The following is a 20,929-nucleotide window of genomic DNA, read 5'->3' on the forward strand; positions in this document are numbered from 1 at the left end:
AAAACCATGGTCCCAAAAAATCGTTCTAAAACACTATCGAGGTGCAACGTTTGTTAGCTGGCTCTTAAGTGCAACGGATACAATTATTTATTTATATATAGACAAAGAATTGTTTTTTTCTTATCAAACCATACTCAAGTTTTAGCCCTTTAACATGGTACATGATTTTTCACTAGTAAAAAGTTTAGACTGGTGTTTTTGGAGTGATAATAGACTATTTTGAACTGTACTTCCAACTAGTAAAAAAATGTCAAGAAAATTGATGAGATCTTATGTCAGAATGTCATTTTCTCCTCTAATAGATTTTTTCACCATGTTCCTCTATCCATAATTCTCTAGACTATAATTTTTATAGAAGGACGCGGTGAACAGTCCGCATAACTTCTAAAGTTTCCCTTAAATTCTTTTTATTAATTTGATGGGTAAAATTCTAGTGCTACTCTAGCAGCTAGATTAGCATTCAGGACTACCTCCTAAGTTTTATGGGAGTGTTAATCTAGCAGCTAGATTAGCAGTCCGCGTCAGCCCAGCGATGAACCATGTTGCGTTCAGCGATGAATGGTTCAACGTTTTGAATTTCAGCCGTCAGATCAAAAATAAATCTCTCAGCGCTGAACTATTCCGCGAAAATGTGGTTTTTCAAGCGCTGAATCATTCAACGAAAATATCTAGCATGCTAGCCTAGTTCACATGCTAACAACTGGTAGGAGAGAGAACTAGTGTTAACTTTTTTGCTACACTTTTTTTTTGAATTGCAACACTTAAGTGCTAATCTAGCACCTCCAATCTAACCCATAAGACTAAGTCTAAGGATCTAAAAATTTGACTGTTCATGTCTTTTTTTTTGATAAAAATAACTAATTGTATTAAGTATAGGAGGGTTGTTTAGATCCCTCGCCAGAAAGCTACAAATGCGCTCATCAAAATTATTGGTGGAGACAACAGACGTTGTTGTTTCTCTCACATATTTCGTAATATAATCTGCGACTTGGTTATTATCTCTACTGATGAAATTGAAAAAACAAGAATTAAAACTTAAACTTAAGCGTTTGATTGCGTTGAGAATGTTTCTATTTTCCCATTGTATGAGAAGATTATTTTCCTTTATTGATTGAATGACCAGCATTGCATCGGCTTCAATGATAATGTTGTTGATCTGCATATCCTTTGCCCGTTCATGTCTAAAATCTCAACGGTGGATGATCGCTACCTAACTAGGAACCCGCATGCAGCATATATATTTCTCTTGGCATGGAGCAAGGTTATTTCCATTCACTTCTTTATTTTTTTACTTAAGTTGTTCGATGTATTCTTCTTCTTTATTTTTTTACTTAAGTTGTTCGATATATTGTTAGTGAATAACAATTAAAATTGATATTATATCAAATAACTAATTTGTATAAGAGGTACTTATCTGATTTTCGTGTCGTCTCCGATTCAATTGTTGATGACTTGAACATCCCTGTTAAACATCATGGAAACAAGAAAACGGTAATGGTAGATTGAGGCGCATGTTCAACATACTGTCCTTAAGACAAGAATGCCCGGCTACACTCTAAAAAGATGATGCTATAGCCCTACGGGTACATCTGCCTCCAAGATACAACAATCTTAACAAGCTTGAATAGCACATTCAAACTTGTCCTTCTAGAACTTGGCAGCGGAAAACTCACGAATCGTTAGCACTTAAAACCCCCGTATCAAAGATCGGAAAAACGAAGAAGAAGTACTATAAACCCTAGGGGATATTAGAGAGGTTTTTTATATATATATACAATAAAAAATAATTCTTCATATATAAAACCCTAACCCGATAAAATTTGGAAGGTGTTTTTATTTTTGGAAAAACCTTTTTATTAGTAATTTTTATTCACATAAAACTGTATTTTTTCCAACAATCCCCCACATGAATAAAAATACGATAAAACACGGAAAACAAGAAATATCATGAATAGGCATAGGTGTCCATAAGGTCTTGAACCTTTGCTTAGTGAGAGGTTACCTGAACTACTTATTAGCCAGTGTCCATTAGGTCTTGAACTGTCTAACATTTGGTGTAACTCGCGATAACAACCACACATGATATCTCCACGGTTGCTGCCAAGCTCCGCCGTTGTGTCCATTTTGGCCCTGGACGTCTTGTTTCTCAGAATGCTCTAGAGAATCAGCTCATATTCTCATAGAAAGCGACCCACTTCCTCATTCAGATAGGTGAGTTCCATTAAGAGTGTTCACTGCTACACCCCACTTCAATCTTAAATTGAAACTATGGAACTCATTAAGACTTATTAAAGTCACCCTTCACATGCAGTCACACTATCACATCTACACCATAGGGAAGGGACGGAGAGAATATAATTCTCTGATAGTGTTTACCTTTACCTACCATAAATTAGTTGTCTCATTCGAAACCTTGATCTTGGGATCTCCAGTCAGCAAGGTTGAGTATCCTTCATGACAAGTTTATTTTATATGAGCTTAAGTCCCATTCCCCCTCGATGTATAATTACGAACTATCTCTTTAGAAAATCCTTTCGTCAAAGGACCACTAATTTTTCTGTTGACTTCCCTAAGTCTGTGAGGTTCTCTTTTGACTTTACATGTCTACTGAGACCTCTTTTTGACTTCACGAATCAACTAAAATTACTTCATTAAAGAGTATAGTTGTCTTACCGAATTAGCCTTCTTCGAGTATGTCTAGACTTTGTCATTGCTCATTTACTTTAGACTCACATAGTCAATTGAGTTTCTGCAATGATGGCCACAGGCTTCGCTCACAGAGGAATATCTTCTAAGAAGCATCTTAGTAATCATTCGTCTTCCTCTTATGCTTGAATTAAAGCACACGAACTTTGATTTATTCAATATACAAGTTCATCTTGTCTGTTTTAAGGACTTCCTTAGACAGACACTCCTTAAGAGGATACACACATAGGCTAAGATTTATCCATAGCCTGAAACAACAACATCTCTTAAGGTCAGTACAATACGTATTACATACACAATTTAAGATGTACCTCAAGTATTGCAAGTCGTATTGCAAGTCTCTGATCAGATCATCCCGGTAATTCTTTTGAGATACTAGTGTATTTGTATACGTCTGCTATACTGCACATTTACAACACACATTAAACGCATCGAGTTTGACAAAAACCATTTCCTTCAGAATTTCTTCTGGATCCTTTCGATCATTTAGATCATATCAACCATCTTGGTCTTTCAGTCAAATCTTAAACATATCACATATTTCATAGGTGGTTGTAAAGCATATATCACATAATTGAAATTAATTATGTACCTCATGCATTCCAATCTCTGGTCTTCTAAACAGAGTATCCCTGTGTTTTCCCAGGTTAAACGCGGATAAGCACATCTACTGATCCTCTCATCGTTGATGGATTACAAGATCACATGTCTTATCCCCCACATTTAAATACTTCTCTTTGCATGCTTATTCAAAAGAATTGGAAAATTAACTTTCTCATACCGACGAGTACCGTTGTACCTTCGCATGATTTTATTGATGGAGAACACACTTTGATTCGCAAAATCTAGTGTTCCAATTCCACATCCATCGCCTCATCTTTGCACCTAGTCATTCACCTGATTAACTTATATACAATCACAACCAAGGTTAGTGATAAAAATTAGTTATTCAAGAATGTGGTACAATTTCGACCTCTCTCTTTGTATTCGTTCTCATAATTTTGATTAGACACGCCAGTCATAGTCTGCTGGCTTGTCTCTCGTGCCTTCATGTTTGCTGATTCAAGATCTGTCTGGCACTCTTCCAGGAGGACATTGCAGACTCGCTAAATCTTTGAAGCTCATCAAAATATGATTGAATATTTTGATATTCAATTGATCTCAATGGCAAAACATTACCAACCATCCAACTAGCTTTCTTCCCACAGTACAAAAACTGACCAATGTACATCCCCTCAGCCGCAAGGAACAACTCCTTCTGATGTTTGTACCTGAATGGATGACGGAAGGTAACTCTAGCTAATGGTGCACCACGTCTTCTCTCTGTGTTGCTCAACAACTTCCGCGGACAGTCTGATTACCGTGAGAACTAATTTCTTTTGAGTTTCAAACTCTGTCAATCTCTGCATTTTCTTTCTCTGTCTCTAAATCTATTCATAGCTCAGCTTCCCGTCACTGCCAAACACGGCTTGACTTCTCTCTAGCCCCAAGAGAACCCTGACTAACTTCTACTTCGTTCAAGCCACATTTTGTTCGCGACACCTCTTATTCTTCGAACTGCTGGTCATCATCCACTGTAGAGATTCAGATATATCCAGGATCGTATTTTCTTTCCTTTGTGTCACCAAGCACAGGTATACAAGCACAAGTCCAGTGTGTCACCTAGCACAGACTCTTGCAAACAGTAGCGATCTCACTGTCTTCTAAGTACATTTTAAATGACAGTCAGGGAAACATTGGATTTCTCTGGACGCTGCTTTGGAGTTGGTCCCAGATTCGACATGTTGGCAGAGTTGTCAAGACGAGAAAAAAAAAGGCGGGGATAAAGCCAGATCCTGAGATCGATGCATTCATGAAGGCAACAGCCGTGGAAGGACAGGAGAGCAGTTTAGTCACAGATTATGTTCTTAAGATACTTGGGCTGGATATTTGTGCTGATACAATGGTGGGTGGCGCCATGGCAAGGGGTATCTCTGGTGGACAGAAGAAGCGTGTGACAACTGGAGAGATGTTGGTTGGTACAGCAAAAGCACTCTTTATGGATGAAATATCAACCGGGCTAGACAGTTCGACCACCTTTCAAATTATTAAGTTTATGAAACAAAATTCTGGCAACAGTCGTGAATTGTCGTTGAAGAACAACGTTGAGAAGGTCTGTAGAAAGATCCATAACAGCATCATCTTCCGAATCTTAAGCAGCATCTTCCGAAACAATCATAGCCCCATTCACTGAAGCAGAATCAACAGCAACAACGTCCACAAAATCCGAGCACTCAAAACATCTCCAGCAGGTTTATCTAAACCATGCAAAAGAAATTCAACTCCTGCACTGTTGCAAGGTCCTTCCACGACATCACCATGAACAACTCCTTCACGGCCTCTACACGCCTTCTTCCATCCACGTTGATGCATACATCAATGTTTCGCTAAAGAAACCTTTGGAAGACCTCTGCCATTAATCCATCCTGACAGCCATGTAGATGTTTGAATGGGAAGTGACAAAAGTTATCATCAGTTGTGTCTGTTTGAGAAGAAGAGCTTCCAAGTATTCAATTGTCAACTTCCGGTATTCACTTGTCAGTGCTTAAGTGTTCGTCGCAGCTCCTTTGTCTACTCGACACCAAAATATATAAGGCAACCGGCTTCAGCTCCTGCTCCGCTCCTGTCGATCTCCATTTGAATAAGGTGAGTCACGACGAGCATGACGATATGGAGGTGGAGACCTGCTAAAGCTACGGCCTCGTCGAGGTGTGATGCTACGACGTCGTGGAGGTGGAGATCTCCTTCCCTGGGGGCTATTACCACTGTAGCAGAATGGAGCAGAGGCAGAAGACAACAAACATCTGTGGCTTCTAGTGATGACCTATGTAGGATAAACTTCGCATCTTCAACTAATCCGTAATTGTGCAGGTGGGAAAGGACTACCGTCCTTCAAGTAACCGAATGCATCATACATGCCGGTATATTTATGTTGTTGTATATGTACCAGGCCAGATGCCCACTATTCCTGACTTCGATTATGGCAGTTGAATGACCATAAAGGTTGTACCTCAGTAGATTCGTAATGAAATAGCACAAGGACGTATTCCTTGCTCAAACGCCAATTAATTCTAGTACTCACTTGTCAGCTCCTTAGCATGTGTACCAAGTTGGAACGTCGAAACCCTCGTGTAGGTACTAGACCAGATGATGCTTGCTGCTGTCACCTTTTTCTCCCAAATATCAAGTCCAAACAAGGTACCAAAAGATGTGGTAGATTTTTATTGACCAAAGAACCAAACACACGACAACTGATAGATCTACGAACATTATCAGATTGACCCGCCTGATTTTCGTCATAATGAAAACGATCAGAACTTTGTGACATACCAATAAAACGATACAACAATAAATTTATGGTTTCAAAAGGTATGGGAATAATTTATCACTGGTAAGGTAACGAACAGCTACTTGAAATAAATTTTTGGTTCGATCTTATCACCTACTAACACGTTTGATATATAGGGCCTTAAAGAAGAAATTGAGAGATAAGCAATCTTTAAAACAAACTATACAACACATGCTGTTTACGAATTAATCTTTTCGATTCAGTAGGCTAGACACTAATTCATTAGTCAATTTTACAGCACATACAAGCTCTTTCACGTCCATAATAAAGCTTCATATTTAGCTAGATTTTATGTTCCCCTCATACACTTATTTAGTCTACAAAGTGCGCACAAACAAATCAGTTATGGATTCTGGGACGAACACCCATGTAAATAATTACGTGGTGCATATTTTCTTCTTAGGGTTCAAAAGAAAATTTAGATTCATGAAAAATCAAGACCTATGCTCCACTTTACCGGTCCTAATCATTAAACCCAATTCTGCAATTTTAATTGTTGTTTATGAAAATTCTTGTCTTAAGATGTTAGTGAATAACAATTAAAATTGATATTATATCAAATAACTAATTTATATAAGAGGTACTTATCTGATTTTCGTGTCGTCTCCGATTCAATTGTTGATGACTTGAACATCCCTGTTAAACATCATGGAAACAAGAAAACGGTAATGGTAGATTGAGGCGCATGTTCAACATACTGTCCTTAAGACAAGAATGCCCGGCTACACTCTAAAAAGATGATGCTATAGCCCTACGGGTACATCTGCCTCCAAGATACAACAATCTTAACAAGCTTGAATAGCACATTCAAACTTGTCCTTCTAGAACTTGGCAGCGGAAAACTCACGAATCGTTAGCACTTAAAACCCCCGTATCAAAGATCGGAAAAACGAAGAAGAAGTACTATAAACCCTAGGGGATATTAGAGAGGTTTTTCTATATATATATACAATAAAAAATAATTCTTCATATATATAAAACCCTAACCCGATAAAATTTGGAAGGTGTTTTTATTTTTGGAAAAACCTTTTTATTAGTAATTTTTATTCACATAAAACTGTATTTTTTCCAACATATATTCCAAGAATCCTTTTCCATTAGGATTTATTCTCGATTGAGCCAGCTGGCAAAAACCCTTCCTTCAACCCCCATATATATATATATATATATATATATTCTTCGTTCATATCACCATTCAACACCCACTTTGATCTTCCATTTCAAGTTCTCTATCTCCAGAAACATAAACCCCATTATTTTCTCATTCTCTCTCTCTAGAACTGCAATGGCTTCTAGGAGTTCAACAACATGGACTGCTAAACAGAACAAAGCTTTTGAGAAAGCATTAGCAGTTTATGATAAAGACACCCCGGATAAATGGTACAATGTAGCGAGAGCAGTGGGTGGAAAAACGGTCGATGAAGTCAAAAGACAGTATGAAATCCTCGTTCGAGATCTCCAGTATATCGAGTCCGGCCAGATTCCCCTACCCAACTACAAAAACACTACTGCAACTAATACTAATTACCATCATCACCATGGTTATTCCAACAATGGAAGCAACATCAACATCAATGACGAAGAACAAAGGTAACCCAAAAAGTTTTCAATCATTCCAACATTTTTCTATCAACCCATAAAAACTAGGACGCTAATGCGTTTCGAACTCAGGATGAGAACAAACACCCCAAGACTTTGCGACTGTACTAGAGAAGCCGCAATTTTTCAGTAACCCCTAAGATTGAAATTCTTAAACTGATTCTTGTTCACTTAATCCTATTTGATTTGACTTCAATCATGTATTAGAATTCCTGACAAGTTAATGCCAAATTTCCATTTCTCTGTTTCTCTGAATTGCAGGTTAAAGTATCTAAAGCTAAGATAAAAAACAAAGAATCAGAAGCAGTACAAAGACAACTATGGTACATCAAGAATTAAACCTTTTAAAATGAACCCAGCTATTTTCATTAATGCTTGTTTATTATTTACTTAATTTTGTTCCTGTGGCTGTATTATCTTCCTTCAAGCGATTCTAAAAATCGCCCAAGTGTACTTAAGAATGAAAGAATAAATAATAACCGTAGTAATAGATTTCAGCTTGTTCCTCTGCTGTCATTTGTGTATATGCTCAGGGATGAATTTCATTCCAAGACAAATTCCAAAGGAAACAAGATCTAAGTTCCATGAAAAATGAATAACATTACCTGACATGACATGACTGATTGGTTACGAAATTATTTGACAAGGTAACTCAAATTGTAATAAGCTAAAGGGTATTCATAAAGACGATCCCCATCATTATGATTAAATCATAAGTAATAGAGTTTTAAGTTAGTATATAGGATCTGAAGGAAAAGTTTCTTACTTGAAAACGATTTCTGAAAGCAATGGGAGAAGGCAGGAATATGCAGAGTCGGTAAATGGAAATAAGTGGCGGGAAGGTTATTTATTTACTAAAAGGCCCAAAATCTGAAAAAAGAAGAAGAGAATAATGCATACATTTGCATCGACACAAGGCACATACAGTAGTTGGGTCGTATACATAACTTTAAAGCATAATATTTCAGCAAAACTTTTATATCATTTATATAAATGGGATATACATCTTATAAACAGTTTGAGCTTTTCTTATTAAGGTCTCTCATCTAAAAGGCCCAAAATCTGAAAAAAGAAGAAGAGAATAAATGAACCATAATTTTGGGCATACCAAAATCTTTCAAGGCATACTGAATGAAGACAAAAAAGGTTGTTGAATAGCAAAATCAGATAATCCCTTAACCCAAATTTTTTTTAATGGCAAATCTGCCCTTTACGTATTAGTGTTAATAATCTTGATTAGTGATTAAATATTTTGTTTAGAGATTAAGATAATTTTCAGAATTATAAGAGTTGTTTAGATGAAAAATATGAGGAAAACAAATCAAAGTTTTGGTTTGGTTAAGAAGGAGAGAAAGAGAAGGAAAAAGTGAGAAAATTATAATTCTTGATTCAATGGAGGATGAGGAGGGTCATATATCATCTAAAAAACCTAGGAAAATACACATCAACTACACCAATGATTCCCAAATGGCTGATTTCTTAGATTATGAATCATGGTTCGGCGAAACAGGTTGAGGTTCGGCTCACATCTATGAGCCGAATCTACCAATTGATGAACGGTTTGGCTTACTGAATCTGTTTACTGCATGCGCCGAACCTATAATTTCCAATTCCCACCCTTTTGCTAGACACTAGTTCGGTTTATATGAAAGTTTCATAACATCCTGAATAGCCCGGAATAGAATCATTACTAATTCGGCTTACATATCCAAATTCGTATGTGCCGAACATAATTTTTTAATTTCTGGGTTGAAATATTGTTACTGGTTCGGCACATATGGAGAATATCGTATCAGCCGAAACCTCTTATGTTCAAGGTTCGGCACATAATATGATTATCGTCTGAGCCGAACATGAATTTGTTAATTTTTGGGTTAAAATATTGTTCGCGGTTCGGCACATATTGAGGATATCGTATAAGCCGAAACCTGTAAATGTTCATAGTTCGGCACATAATGTGATTATCGAATGCGCCGAACCTGAAGGACAAATGATTCGGCGTGTAACTAACATTAGAGGATAAGCCGAACTCTGTAAATTCGGCACATAACTGCTAAGCTATTCATTAAAACATGAAATTGACGGTGTCCATAACCCAATCCCAGCACCATTAAAAACAAAGTTCAGCACCTTAAAGCAAAGGTGTTTGCAACACCATAAAAGTGTACTTAAAACTTAAGAAAAAGTGTACCATAAAAGTGTACATAAAAGGGCATTTAACCACGACCCCTCTTCTTAGTTCCACGACCACCTCTTCTTCCACCTTGGTCTTCATCTTCCGACGCATCATTACCGGGTTGGACGGTAGCACCAACTTGGCTTGTACCTTCACCAACTTGTCGAGACCTCTTAGTGGTAGGCCTTTGTTCGGGTTCCTCGGGTCCTTGTCCTTTGTTGATGATTGCATCCCACTTGTGGATGAGGTAGTTTTGTTCTTCCACGGTCATTGTTGTTTTGCAACCAAGTTTGGCCTTCATTTTCTTCAACATCTCCCTACCCGCGACAACCTATTTTTCATTTGAGAACAACTTATAACCATGAGGTTGAAGACATTTTTACCATAACTAATATATGAAAACAGTATAAAGTGAAGTCATTCTTACCATAACCTTGAAAGCCTTGACTACATCTTCGGAAGTAGACTTGTTGGTGATCTTGATTGGCCTCGCCTTCCCCTTATCAGATATCTTTTGCCTTTTCTTATTGATAATGAAGGGATGAGAAATTTGGTTATACCAATCCATATAGCCCGGATCCTCTTCACATGGATCATCAAGTAAAGGTGTTAACTTGGACGCATCTAATGTGTGATTGTCTAAATTATTCCAAAACTCAACGGTGGGATCAGGATCATACTTTGGTTCCCAAGATGAAGTGGTGCTTTTAGTTCCCTTACCACTCTTTGGTAACAACCTGAATTTCTCGTCAAACAAAGGAACCTTTTGGACACATCCTAATTGACGGAGTACTCGCCTAGGATCGTATATAACATAACCACCGGGATACCACAATGGCCCATGATACATACCTACCGGCATATCCTCATCTTCAACAACTTCATATTCTTCATCTTCATTCTCATATGGTTGAAAAGCGACATCATCAACACCAAGACAGTCTAACGTCTCTCTCAAACTTGCCACCAACTTCTTTTTGTTCCTTTTCTTGGAGTCCTCGTACGCGTACCGTGCTGCAGTTGGCTCAGTATCAACATAATCGACATCTTTCTCAAATACTTTGGCCAAGTTCAAAATTGGGAAATGGTCATATATCCACACCTGCATCGAAAGAACCACATTAAAAAATCAAAGGAATTGAATTGATAGAAACAAGTTTTACTTGGAAACATCAAAGTAAGACTAAAGTTTGCAAACTCAGAGAACTGTTCGGCTTATATGGATCAAGTATTATAAGCCGAACCAAGTAAGAAAAAACTTCGGCTTAAAAGGTTTTATGGTTATAAGCCGAACCATACTCTGAACTCCCAAAAGTTACCTGGAGCAAAGTGAAGTTCCCTCCGATGTTTGTACTTGTCAACCTAGACGCGGTGGCAAGTTGGTCCAGCAGGTAAGCGAGCGTAGCCGTTCCCCAAGCAAACTTGTTACAAGTTTCAATATTCTTTACCAATTGGAGATAATTAGCATTTACCTTGTTTACGGTAGTGTCGGGAAAGATGTCTCTACCAAGAGTATAAAGCAAGTAGGCAGTTCCGGTTTGCTTCACTTTGACGGGATCCATTATCAACAAACCTTGTGTGACTCTTTCCTTTGTGTTCTCAAACTCCCTTTTCAAGTTAGTCAACTTGATCTTCTTATTCTTCTTATTTCTGCCACCTAGTATGAAAACGGTATCGACATCTTTAACTGATCGACAAAACTCCAACTCAGTTTTCATTGAACCCCAACCAAGGCATTCCAGGTACAAATTGTATAGCTCATCCCAACTCATGTCATAAAAACCAGCATCCACACTTACACCCCTTGTTTTAAGACCTGTAATCTTACTAGCCTCATCAGGAGTGATTGACATCTCTCCAAAAGGTAATTGAAATGTGTAAGTTTCTGGACAAAAGCGCTCGGTAAATGCAGAGGCCGACACACTATCATATTCCTTATGTCCATAATTGATAGCAGGCCATAAAGCACTGGCTTGTACGTAAGCAATCACCTCAGGAACCTCTTCATAAAGACTCCATTACGCTGCCCTCTGGTGTCTCAATACTCGGACTGCACGGTTGTGATCAGGAGTCTCATAAATTCTCTTTGCCCAAGAATCGACATAACCAATCAACATGTTTCCTCCATCTTCCGGAAGACCATGAGGCAAACCATCTGATCGAGGTGTAATTACGTCATCTTCATCAGGAATGTGTAAACCAGTGATCCGTCGATCATCATCGTTCTTCTCTTTCTCGGGTTCTGCCACCTTCTTACCTTTCTTGTCTTTCTTGGGTTTTCCTTGGGGTTTTGTTTCTTGATGAACTTCTTGATTATCATAAACTTCTTCATCTTCAGTTATTCCTTCTTCTTGTCTTTCAATTCTTACTTCTTCTAAAGTTCCTCCTCTACCTCCCGCTCCCAATTTTTTCTTACCTCCTCCTCTAGGATCGGGAGTTTTAGAAGTAGAAGGTGTTACCTCCATCTTCTTCCTCTTTGTAGCTGCATTGGTCCTGACACAAGTATGAAAGTTATAAGACTAATTCGAACAACAAAGAGATTTGGAAAGCCAAAAACTTGTAAGAAAATAAGAAGGCTCGGCTTACCCGAAATAACACATATGAGCCGAATCATGTCTTGAAATTTTTATTAGCTTACACAAAGAGTGGATCGGCTCATACCACAAAACAATTATAAGCCGATCCCATATATTCGGCTCACAACCGATACCGTCGAATAAGCCGATCTATGATTATGAACTCAAACATGTATTCGGCGCAAAACTAATACAACCATACAAGCCGATCCTAAGCACATGCAAAAATTCTGAAATTCAAACAACAATTATTCGGCACAAAACTAATACTACCATACAAGCCGATCCTACGCACATGCAAAATTATTAGCCGATCCTATATATTCGGCTCACAACCGATACCGTCGAATAAGCCGAATCTATGATTATGAACTCAAACATGTATTCGGTGCAACATGATATCATATAAATAAGCCGATCCTACACACTAGTAAAATTTATGAAATTTTAACAATGATATTCGGCGCAACCCTAATACTATCGAATAAGCCGAATCTAGACTTATGAATTCAAACATTTATTCGGCACAAAACTAGTACTACCATATGAGACGATCCTATACACATGCAAAAATTCTGAAATTCGAACAACAATTATTCGGCACAAAACTAATACTACCATACAAGCCGATCCTACGCACATGCAAAATTTCTGAAATTCACAAAACATATTCGGCACAAAACTAACACCATCGAATAAGCCGATCCTAAATATAAGTCTCTGTGTCACCAAGTTCGGCTCAAAACGGATTTCAGATATACGCCGAGCCGTTCAAATGCACTTTCAGGGTTCAGTTTCAAGAACAGCTCGGCGCACATCTAAGATTTTTTTTGCGCCGAACCATACCCTGTAACCGCCGCAGAAACATGATTTTGACGAATTAAATCAATCAAACCAATCAAAAACATCAAATACGATATGGGTTTGTAAAACTAACCTTCTTATTCTCATTTGTGGAGTTGGTTCTTCTTCAATCTCTTCTTCCGGTTGATTTTGTGGTTGATTTTGAGTTTCTTCTTCACTCTCTAAATCTTCTTCTTCTTCTTCAATGGGTTGTTCAATCGCTCGATTAGAACGAGATACTGGCTTACGGCGAACCATTATATAGATGAGTTTAATCGTCGACTAAATTTTCACGAATCGACGATTAAATTTTCGCGATGATACGATGAAAAAAAAGGAAGAAGAAGGGTTCGGCTGTTGTGGAGGAGGAAGAAGAAGGGTTAGGGATATGAAACTGATTTTGGTTTATTGATTATAGGTTTTTGTATTAGGGATAGGGATAGAGTAGTAGTAATTTAGAGAATTTAAGGACATATAGGTAATTGAACCACCCCATAGGGTACCCCTTATAAGGTCACCCAAATTAGGACTAGTCCTTTGTATGTCTTGAAAGTTTTAGGCATGCCCAAAATTAGTGTTCGAATAAATGCATGCATTTGAATAGATATAAGGCACATACAGTTGTTGGGTCGTATAAATAACTTTTAAGCATGACATTTCAGCAAAACTTTTATATAATTTATATAAATGGGGATATACATCTTATAAACAGTTCGAGCTTTTCTTATTAAGGTCTCATTTTTCAAGCGAACTCAATTGAAAGATCGTAAGACAATTCCGGTCTTACTCATTTGATAAAACAAAATTATAGTACAACTAAATTTTGAAAGTAAAGAGCTTTTACCCATTTGATGAAACAAAATTATAGTACAACTAAATTTTGAAAGTAAAGAGCTTTCTGTGTGGACCATTCAAAAATCGCTACGCATTGGTGTCTTGACAAACTCATTCCAACATTTCTACCTTCTAGGTGAACCACATTACAAGCACAACTATATATTTCCACATTTATTTGGTCGAGGCCTGTAAGCTTCCGAGACCGTAACTCTAGAACTAAAAAGTACAGAAATTAAGCTAAAAAAGTGGATAAAACTAGATGATGCATACATACCACCATCTGCAGTGCAACAATAAACCTGACCCCAAATCTTTGACTATATTAACTGGGAGAGATTTCTTTAGTCGGATAGAGTTGTTTGAAGGGGCAGAACACTCTCAACTTCTTTGGCACCTATATTCTTTTCCGCAACAGCCTTCGACATTCCAAACATCTGACATCCACATAAAAATATTATTAATCCTTGTTATAAACATGTATTGTTGAATTGTTAAATGTTTCAAACCGTGCATCTTGACAGAACCAATTTTTGCGTTCAGACTAACTACACTCACTAACCTTCTGAATGGTGTTTTTGAAACAAGTTTTGTGTTCGTCCATAGAAGCATTCACAAACTCATCAATATGATCCCTTAAATCTGCTAAGAAACTGGCATCGTCTGACTTTTTCTTTCGACAAGAAGTGCTGACTGGATTTACAGGAGTTGGCAGCAGTCCTGATTCAGGTTTGCTTTTTTGAGATTCCATTTTAGGTAATACTGACTTCACTAAAAGAATCAAAAGAGATAATTACAAGCAAGCCACAAATTCGTCAACTCCATGCTATTTACACATCATGAACACTATAAAAAAAATGATAATAGATGCAACTGCTAGACATGAAGTTGTTCCTAATGAGCAAACAAGACAAGTTCTAACTACACCCGCATGCTTAGGAATTAGGATCTCATCCATCAGCTGCAATCTTATTTGGAAGGACAATGTATTCAGGCAATTTGATGGGAGGGAAATAAATGTTCCAACCATTGTTTCATGAGCTGATTTTTCAAGTAAAAATGCTCCCCAAATGGGAAATTCACTAGCATAAGTAAGTCGGGGTCGTATGCCTTTTGACTCTGCAAGCCGTACTACTAAATCAAAATTGCTCATGGGTTAATTGTGCTTCCTCATTAGACAACCAGCCAAATTCGGCATATCAAAGGAAAATACAAAACAAATGAAAACTACAAATCTGGAGCGTGGAATCAAAAAAGAAAGCCTTAAAGAAAATAGTAATATCAAACCCTACACTCTCAGTCAAAATCGTTATATTAGTCGGCTCATAGACTCGACCAAAATTCACAGGCATGATTAAGAGAACTAAATCTTTCGACCCTAAAAACATTTTATTAGCAAAATCAAACCATAAGTTACCTAATCATTGATGTTTTCCTTATGTGCTATGTCAGCATCGAAAATGAATCAAACGAGATTGAACCAACAATGTTCGAAATGAAAAGGAACATCAAAGAAAGAAACAATCAATGATAACAAGTACTAAAGGATAAAAAACAACTTACCTTCCTCAAGATAGTTCCAGGGTTTTGTTCGTTCAACCTCGAAAGGCGGTTGCGAGATCGTGATTCGGAGGAAACGAGAAAAACGGGAATGCGTGGTTTTTCCAGAACTTTCTTTCCCGCGTTTTTATATGCAATAAAATGTTGGTTAGGCCGGTTCCATCATGTCTAAAAGCGGACATCAAGAAAAAAAATCTCCAATGCAAGGTATTGAAAGTGTGCAGCTGACCGTGGTTGACGTTTTTCGTTTTTCGTTTTTAGAAAGCGATGCGTTTGTCGAATCGTGAAGCATCGTTTCATGGTTGATGTTTGAAACGGATATTTTCTTATAAATAAATTAGTCGTAACTAATAGTAATTATAAATTTATTAAGAAGATAATATCTATATAAATTTTATATAAGTCTAATGTTTTTCAAAAACAACGCGTGTGTACACCAGTTCAACCTACTCCAGATGACTGGGAGGTGGGGTGTTCAATTCCCCCTTAAAACATTCATATTTTCCTTTTAAAAGCTTTAAAAACTAGGCGAAAATTTAAAAGCTTCATGAAAGATGCGATTCACATGACCGTTTCGGAACGGAATGCTGAAATTTGAAGCGAAGCGTACGCTTCATGAAAGATGCGCTTCACATGACCGCTTCGGAGCGAAATGCTGAAATTTGAAGCGAAGCGTACGCTCCGAAGCGTGAAGTGTACGCTTTTAAAAACCATGCTCCAATGAGTGTTAAAATTTGCACGTGGAGATTTACACATGTGGTAAGAATAGCAGAGTGATGGAGGTTCCGTCTTCGGCTAAGTCTTATAGATGAACAATTAATTGGGGTATATTGGATATAATTGGGGATATTTATACTGTTCATGCCGGCATGATTTTCGATGCCGACATGGACAGTTTAATATCCCCGACCATGCGCGATTGGGGATACTAAAACTAATTGGGGGATAGAGGAAAAGTACAAAAATTGGATTTAAATATCAAATTAGGGTCACCCCTTTTCTAAGTATTTTATGTAATTCCTAATCTAGCCTTCACTAATCAGGTTTAGTGTTTAATTATAATTAGAAAAAATCTTAAGTATTTATTAAATGATTAGTGTGTATTTTTATTTGTATTTGGGTGAGTGAGGTGAGAGTAGAAGGAGAGAAAAAATATTTGAGAGGAACTTTTTTTGGTGAAAATGGAGGATGATTGTGAATAGAGAATTGTTGTTGCTGAATCTTTAGCTCAACTACAACAAGGAGCATATCTTGAATCTTCAGCTAATGCCAACAACTCACAATTGCAATTCTTTGTTGAGCCAACAACACCCTTGAATGATGATTTTTACGAGCATAGAGAGTTTTTTGAAGAACCTACACAAGAAAGTAAACTAGCACAACATACAAGCATCCCCAATACACAGGTAAAGCTGCTAAGAGGTTACAAATTTGATTTTTTTCTTTGAATCCACCATTTTTGCAGCTGAAAAATCTCGGTGTTGGCGTGGACGTGGTATGAATACAATGCCGGAAGCAGCCATACCAGCATGGTATTCATACTACGGCCATGCCGACCACTCGATATCCCCCATTTTGAAATTCAAGCCGGCATAGTATTCAACCAAAAAACTACGCCGGTACAAAAGTTACTTTTTACCTACCATGAAATATTTTATGGAACATGCTACCGGCATGGTTTAATTCTAAGGTTACCATGCCGGTATCTTTTGAAAAACATACAGGAAGCAGTGTCTTCCAAAGCTAAATACCGGAGTAGTTGATTAATTAACGAGCATGTCGGCACTCTGTACCGGCATGGAACCATAGGTAACGAGCATGCCGGAACCAGTGTTTACGGCGTTGATTTCAAATGAAATTTTAGTCCCGGAAGCTTCTCAAATTTGGTCTTCAGTTTCGGTTCAGTTCGACCATCCCGGAACTTTGGTCGAGCATGTCGGAACTGTGGTCCGGCATAGTACTTTTACTTTTTTTGGTACTAATTTATTTTCTTTTCATTCGATCCTTAGGTTGTGACATATATTGATCCAACAAATGCAAGACCGCTTGGTCGGGATACGTCGGAATACTATAAAATGCCTCTGGTATGTTACCAAAGAATACTTTTCACCTAGTATCTTGAACTTTACTAATGGATTGCTTGTAATGAACCTTATAATCTCCCATTGTTGTCCTTATGTAGGGAATAAAATCTAAAGAGAAAGCAATTGCTTGGGATGAAGAGATGGCTCTTAAGAACATGTGTGTGTTGGTGAGGAATACCCAAGGTTCAAAGTTCCGTTTTGAGATGGCTTGCGAGAGAAGTGGGAAATACAAGGAGAAGAATAGCCACAAGAGAAAGGGTTATGCATATCCAAAGAAGACTAATACGGTATACAAGACTCGTACGAGGAAGGATAATTGCCCCTTTAAGCTTGTATCCCATTTATGAGACAAGGACAATGAACGAGATTGTACGGTGTGGTTTGGCCGTCATAACCATTCGGATCCGGAAGATTTTGTTGGTTACTCCCTAGTTGCGAAGCTAAAACCTCATGAAATGGAGGATGTAAAGAGATTGACCAAAGCATTTATCAAACCGAGACAAATTCTCAGAGGCTTCAAGGAAAAGGATCGGACGAACGTGTCTTCTCTAAGTACAATTTATAGCGCGCAAGCAAGTATTAGAAGTGTGGAATGGGAAGGGAGGAGCGTTATGCAAGAATTTGAGAAGATAGTTTGGGATCACAACTACACGCGTATCATTAAAAGAGGATCGGGAAACAAGCCCCTTCAAATATTCATTTCACATCCTTTGCTTGCAAAATTGGCTCATACGTGTGTGTGGTGTTCATATGATGGATTTCACCTACAAGACATCCAAATACAATATGTCGTTGTTCAACATCGTGGGGCAAACATCGGACAAGGTATCATGCACATTGGCTTGGTGTTTAATGGAAAACGAGAGGGATTATAATTATAATTGGGCATTACGACAATTGAAATTATTTTTCCCGGAAAATCATCTTCCGAGGGTCATAATAACCGATCAAGATGACGCATTAATGAATGCAATATCCGACGTCTTCCCGGATGCATAAAATTTCCTATGTACATATCATATATGTAATAATGTGATAAAATCTTGTCATGCCTCGTTTGAACCCACTAAGTCGGATATTAAGAAAAGAATGATTGTTCAACTAGAGGAAGACGTTCGCAAGAACAAACTATCTCCCGAAGAAGAAGAAGATGAAAGAGGCAAGATCAAAGAGCGAGTGAACAAAGAACATGAGGAAAATCATAAAAACTGGTTGGAATTTCTAAGATATTTGGAGAAATTTTATTGGTCTCTTACCGAGGATAGGTACGAAAAGAATTTGGACAAGTTTATTGCCAATTGGAACGAAGTTTATCCAACTACCGTCTCGTATTGTCGGAGTCAATGGTTGGATAATGTTAGAGCACTGCTCGGTCGAACTCGCATGCATTGATATCTCAAGCATGTTTGTCAATGTTAGTGATCAAAACTATAAGTCTTGATTTCTAGTCTACTTATATCTAAGTCTCGGACTAGGATAGAAAGTGTAGTTGAGCTCTAGACTCCATTGCGATCAACATACAAAGACGAAGAACTACTCAAGGAACTGGTGGAACTTCATCAACTAAAAGGTATGTGGAGACTTGAACTTATCTATCGCTCAAAAGTCTATCTACTATATCTCCTATCTTGAGACAAAAGTCGTATTGCTATATAGACTATGTGTTGGTAAGCTTTCGATTGTCCCAAGTTCATCTTTACTAGTGACGAAGGTCATATTAAGTTTCAATTACTTGGAAATTTCTTTGACGAAAAATGGTTTGTGAATAACAACTATATAACGTCCTCTAAGAATGTTTCAATGATTAAAATGAGAGTTTAGAATATATAACCATTGTTAGATATAAACATTGTGTGATATCTCATACATGTGTAAGTCCTTATTCCTTGAACCAAAGTATGCATAATTTGCTGATCAGGAAAACCTAAACTAAAGTCTGCACACCAGTACGCGCACCATCGGAAGTTCACGTCCCGTGAAAATCTGCTGGAGTTTGTGAATTGAAAACAAACTTATTCCGGGTACTTAAGTCCGCGTACCAATCCGCGTACTTAGTTTGGTTATTTTCTAAAAACGATTATTCGTGAACTTAAACTTATATAAACTAAGGAATGCATATTTGCAAACCGTGGCTATAAAGTTCATGAATCGATGCGAGTGAATCAAATCGATTTTGCTTCAATTGTGTCTTGTATATTTCTATAATATCTAAAAAATTGAACAACTCTCTAACTAGTTCATTTGAGTCATTTGAACTAGTTATTGTAAAGAAGGATATGGTTGATATGAAAGTTCTCATATGGCTAACCATTTGGTTAACTATTGTTGAACCAACTAAATGTACATGTTTGGGTACGGTTAAACAAACCTAAAACGTGCATTTCATTTGTGTGTAATAAGATAAGTTTCGATCTAACGGTTGAAAGATATTAGCTTGAATCTAATATGGTTTTCATCTAACGGTGAATATTGAATGCTTTGTTACCAAGGTAACTTAGATTGCAAACCCTGATTTGAAAGGCTATATAAAGGAGAACTCTAGCAACTGGGAAACCTAATCCCCACACCTCATGTGTGATACTAGTTGTATAAGCTATAGTCAATTCTCCTTTAACCTTAGGTTTCTACCGAGACCCTGTAGGTTAACGACTTGAAGACTTCATTAGGATTGTGAAGCCAGACCCAACTATTTTTTTATAGTTGCGTGATCTGATCTTGTTGTTTCTATCGTACTAAGTACAATCGTAAGATTGGCTTGAGATTGATTTCTCCGATAGGCAAGATTAAAAGAAGTCACAAACATCTTCGTCTCATCGTTTGTGATTCCGCAATATCTTCTTTCGCTAGTCGATTAAGATTATTGTGATGTGATTGATAATTCTAGGCTGTTCTTCGGGAATATAAGTCCGAGTTATCAATTGGTTCATGTTCACCTTGATCTATAAAAAGACGGAACAAAAACTCGTAGGTATTTCTGTGGAAGACAGATTTATCTATTACCGTAGACTTTTCTGTGTGATACAGATTTGTTTATTAAAGTCTTCGACTTTTGGTCGTAGCAACTCTTAGTTGTGTGTGAGATCAGCTAATGGAATCAAGTGCGTAGTATCCTGTTGGGATCAGAGACATAAGGAGCACAACTGTACCTTGGATCAGTGTGAGA

General features: G+C 37.6%; 2 protein-coding genes across 2 annotated transcripts; one reads left to right on the plus strand and one right to left on the minus strand.

The window, feature by feature from the left end:
* The first annotated feature begins 7,305 nt into the window (after positions 1–7,305).
* Positions 7,306–8,185, plus strand: LOC113330721 (protein RADIALIS-like 4). Its single transcript, XM_026577550.1, has 2 exons — positions 7,306–7,684; positions 7,955–8,185. Exons 1-2 carry the CDS (start codon positions 7,380–7,382, stop codon positions 7,977–7,979), a joined length of 330 nt encoding a protein of 109 aa, XP_026433335.1. The 5' UTR covers positions 7,306–7,379; the 3' UTR covers positions 7,980–8,185.
* A 6,013-nt stretch (positions 8,186–14,198) lies between these two features.
* LOC113330386 lies at positions 14,199–15,764 on the minus strand. Its single transcript, XM_026577214.1, has 3 exons — positions 15,686–15,764; positions 14,685–14,893; positions 14,199–14,559 (listed from the first exon to the last, which is right to left on the minus strand). Exons 2-3 carry the CDS (start codon positions 14,871–14,873, stop codon positions 14,467–14,469), a joined length of 282 nt encoding a protein of 93 aa, XP_026432999.1. The 5' UTR covers positions 14,874–14,893; positions 15,686–15,764; the 3' UTR covers positions 14,199–14,466.
* Between the last annotated feature and the right edge of the window lie 5,165 nt (positions 15,765–20,929).

This window comes from Papaver somniferum, unplaced genomic scaffold (assembly GCF_003573695.1).
Source record: "Papaver somniferum cultivar HN1 unplaced genomic scaffold, ASM357369v1 unplaced-scaffold_118, whole genome shotgun sequence".
In the NCBI taxonomy this organism is placed as follows: domain Eukaryota; kingdom Viridiplantae; phylum Streptophyta; class Magnoliopsida; order Ranunculales; family Papaveraceae; genus Papaver; species Papaver somniferum.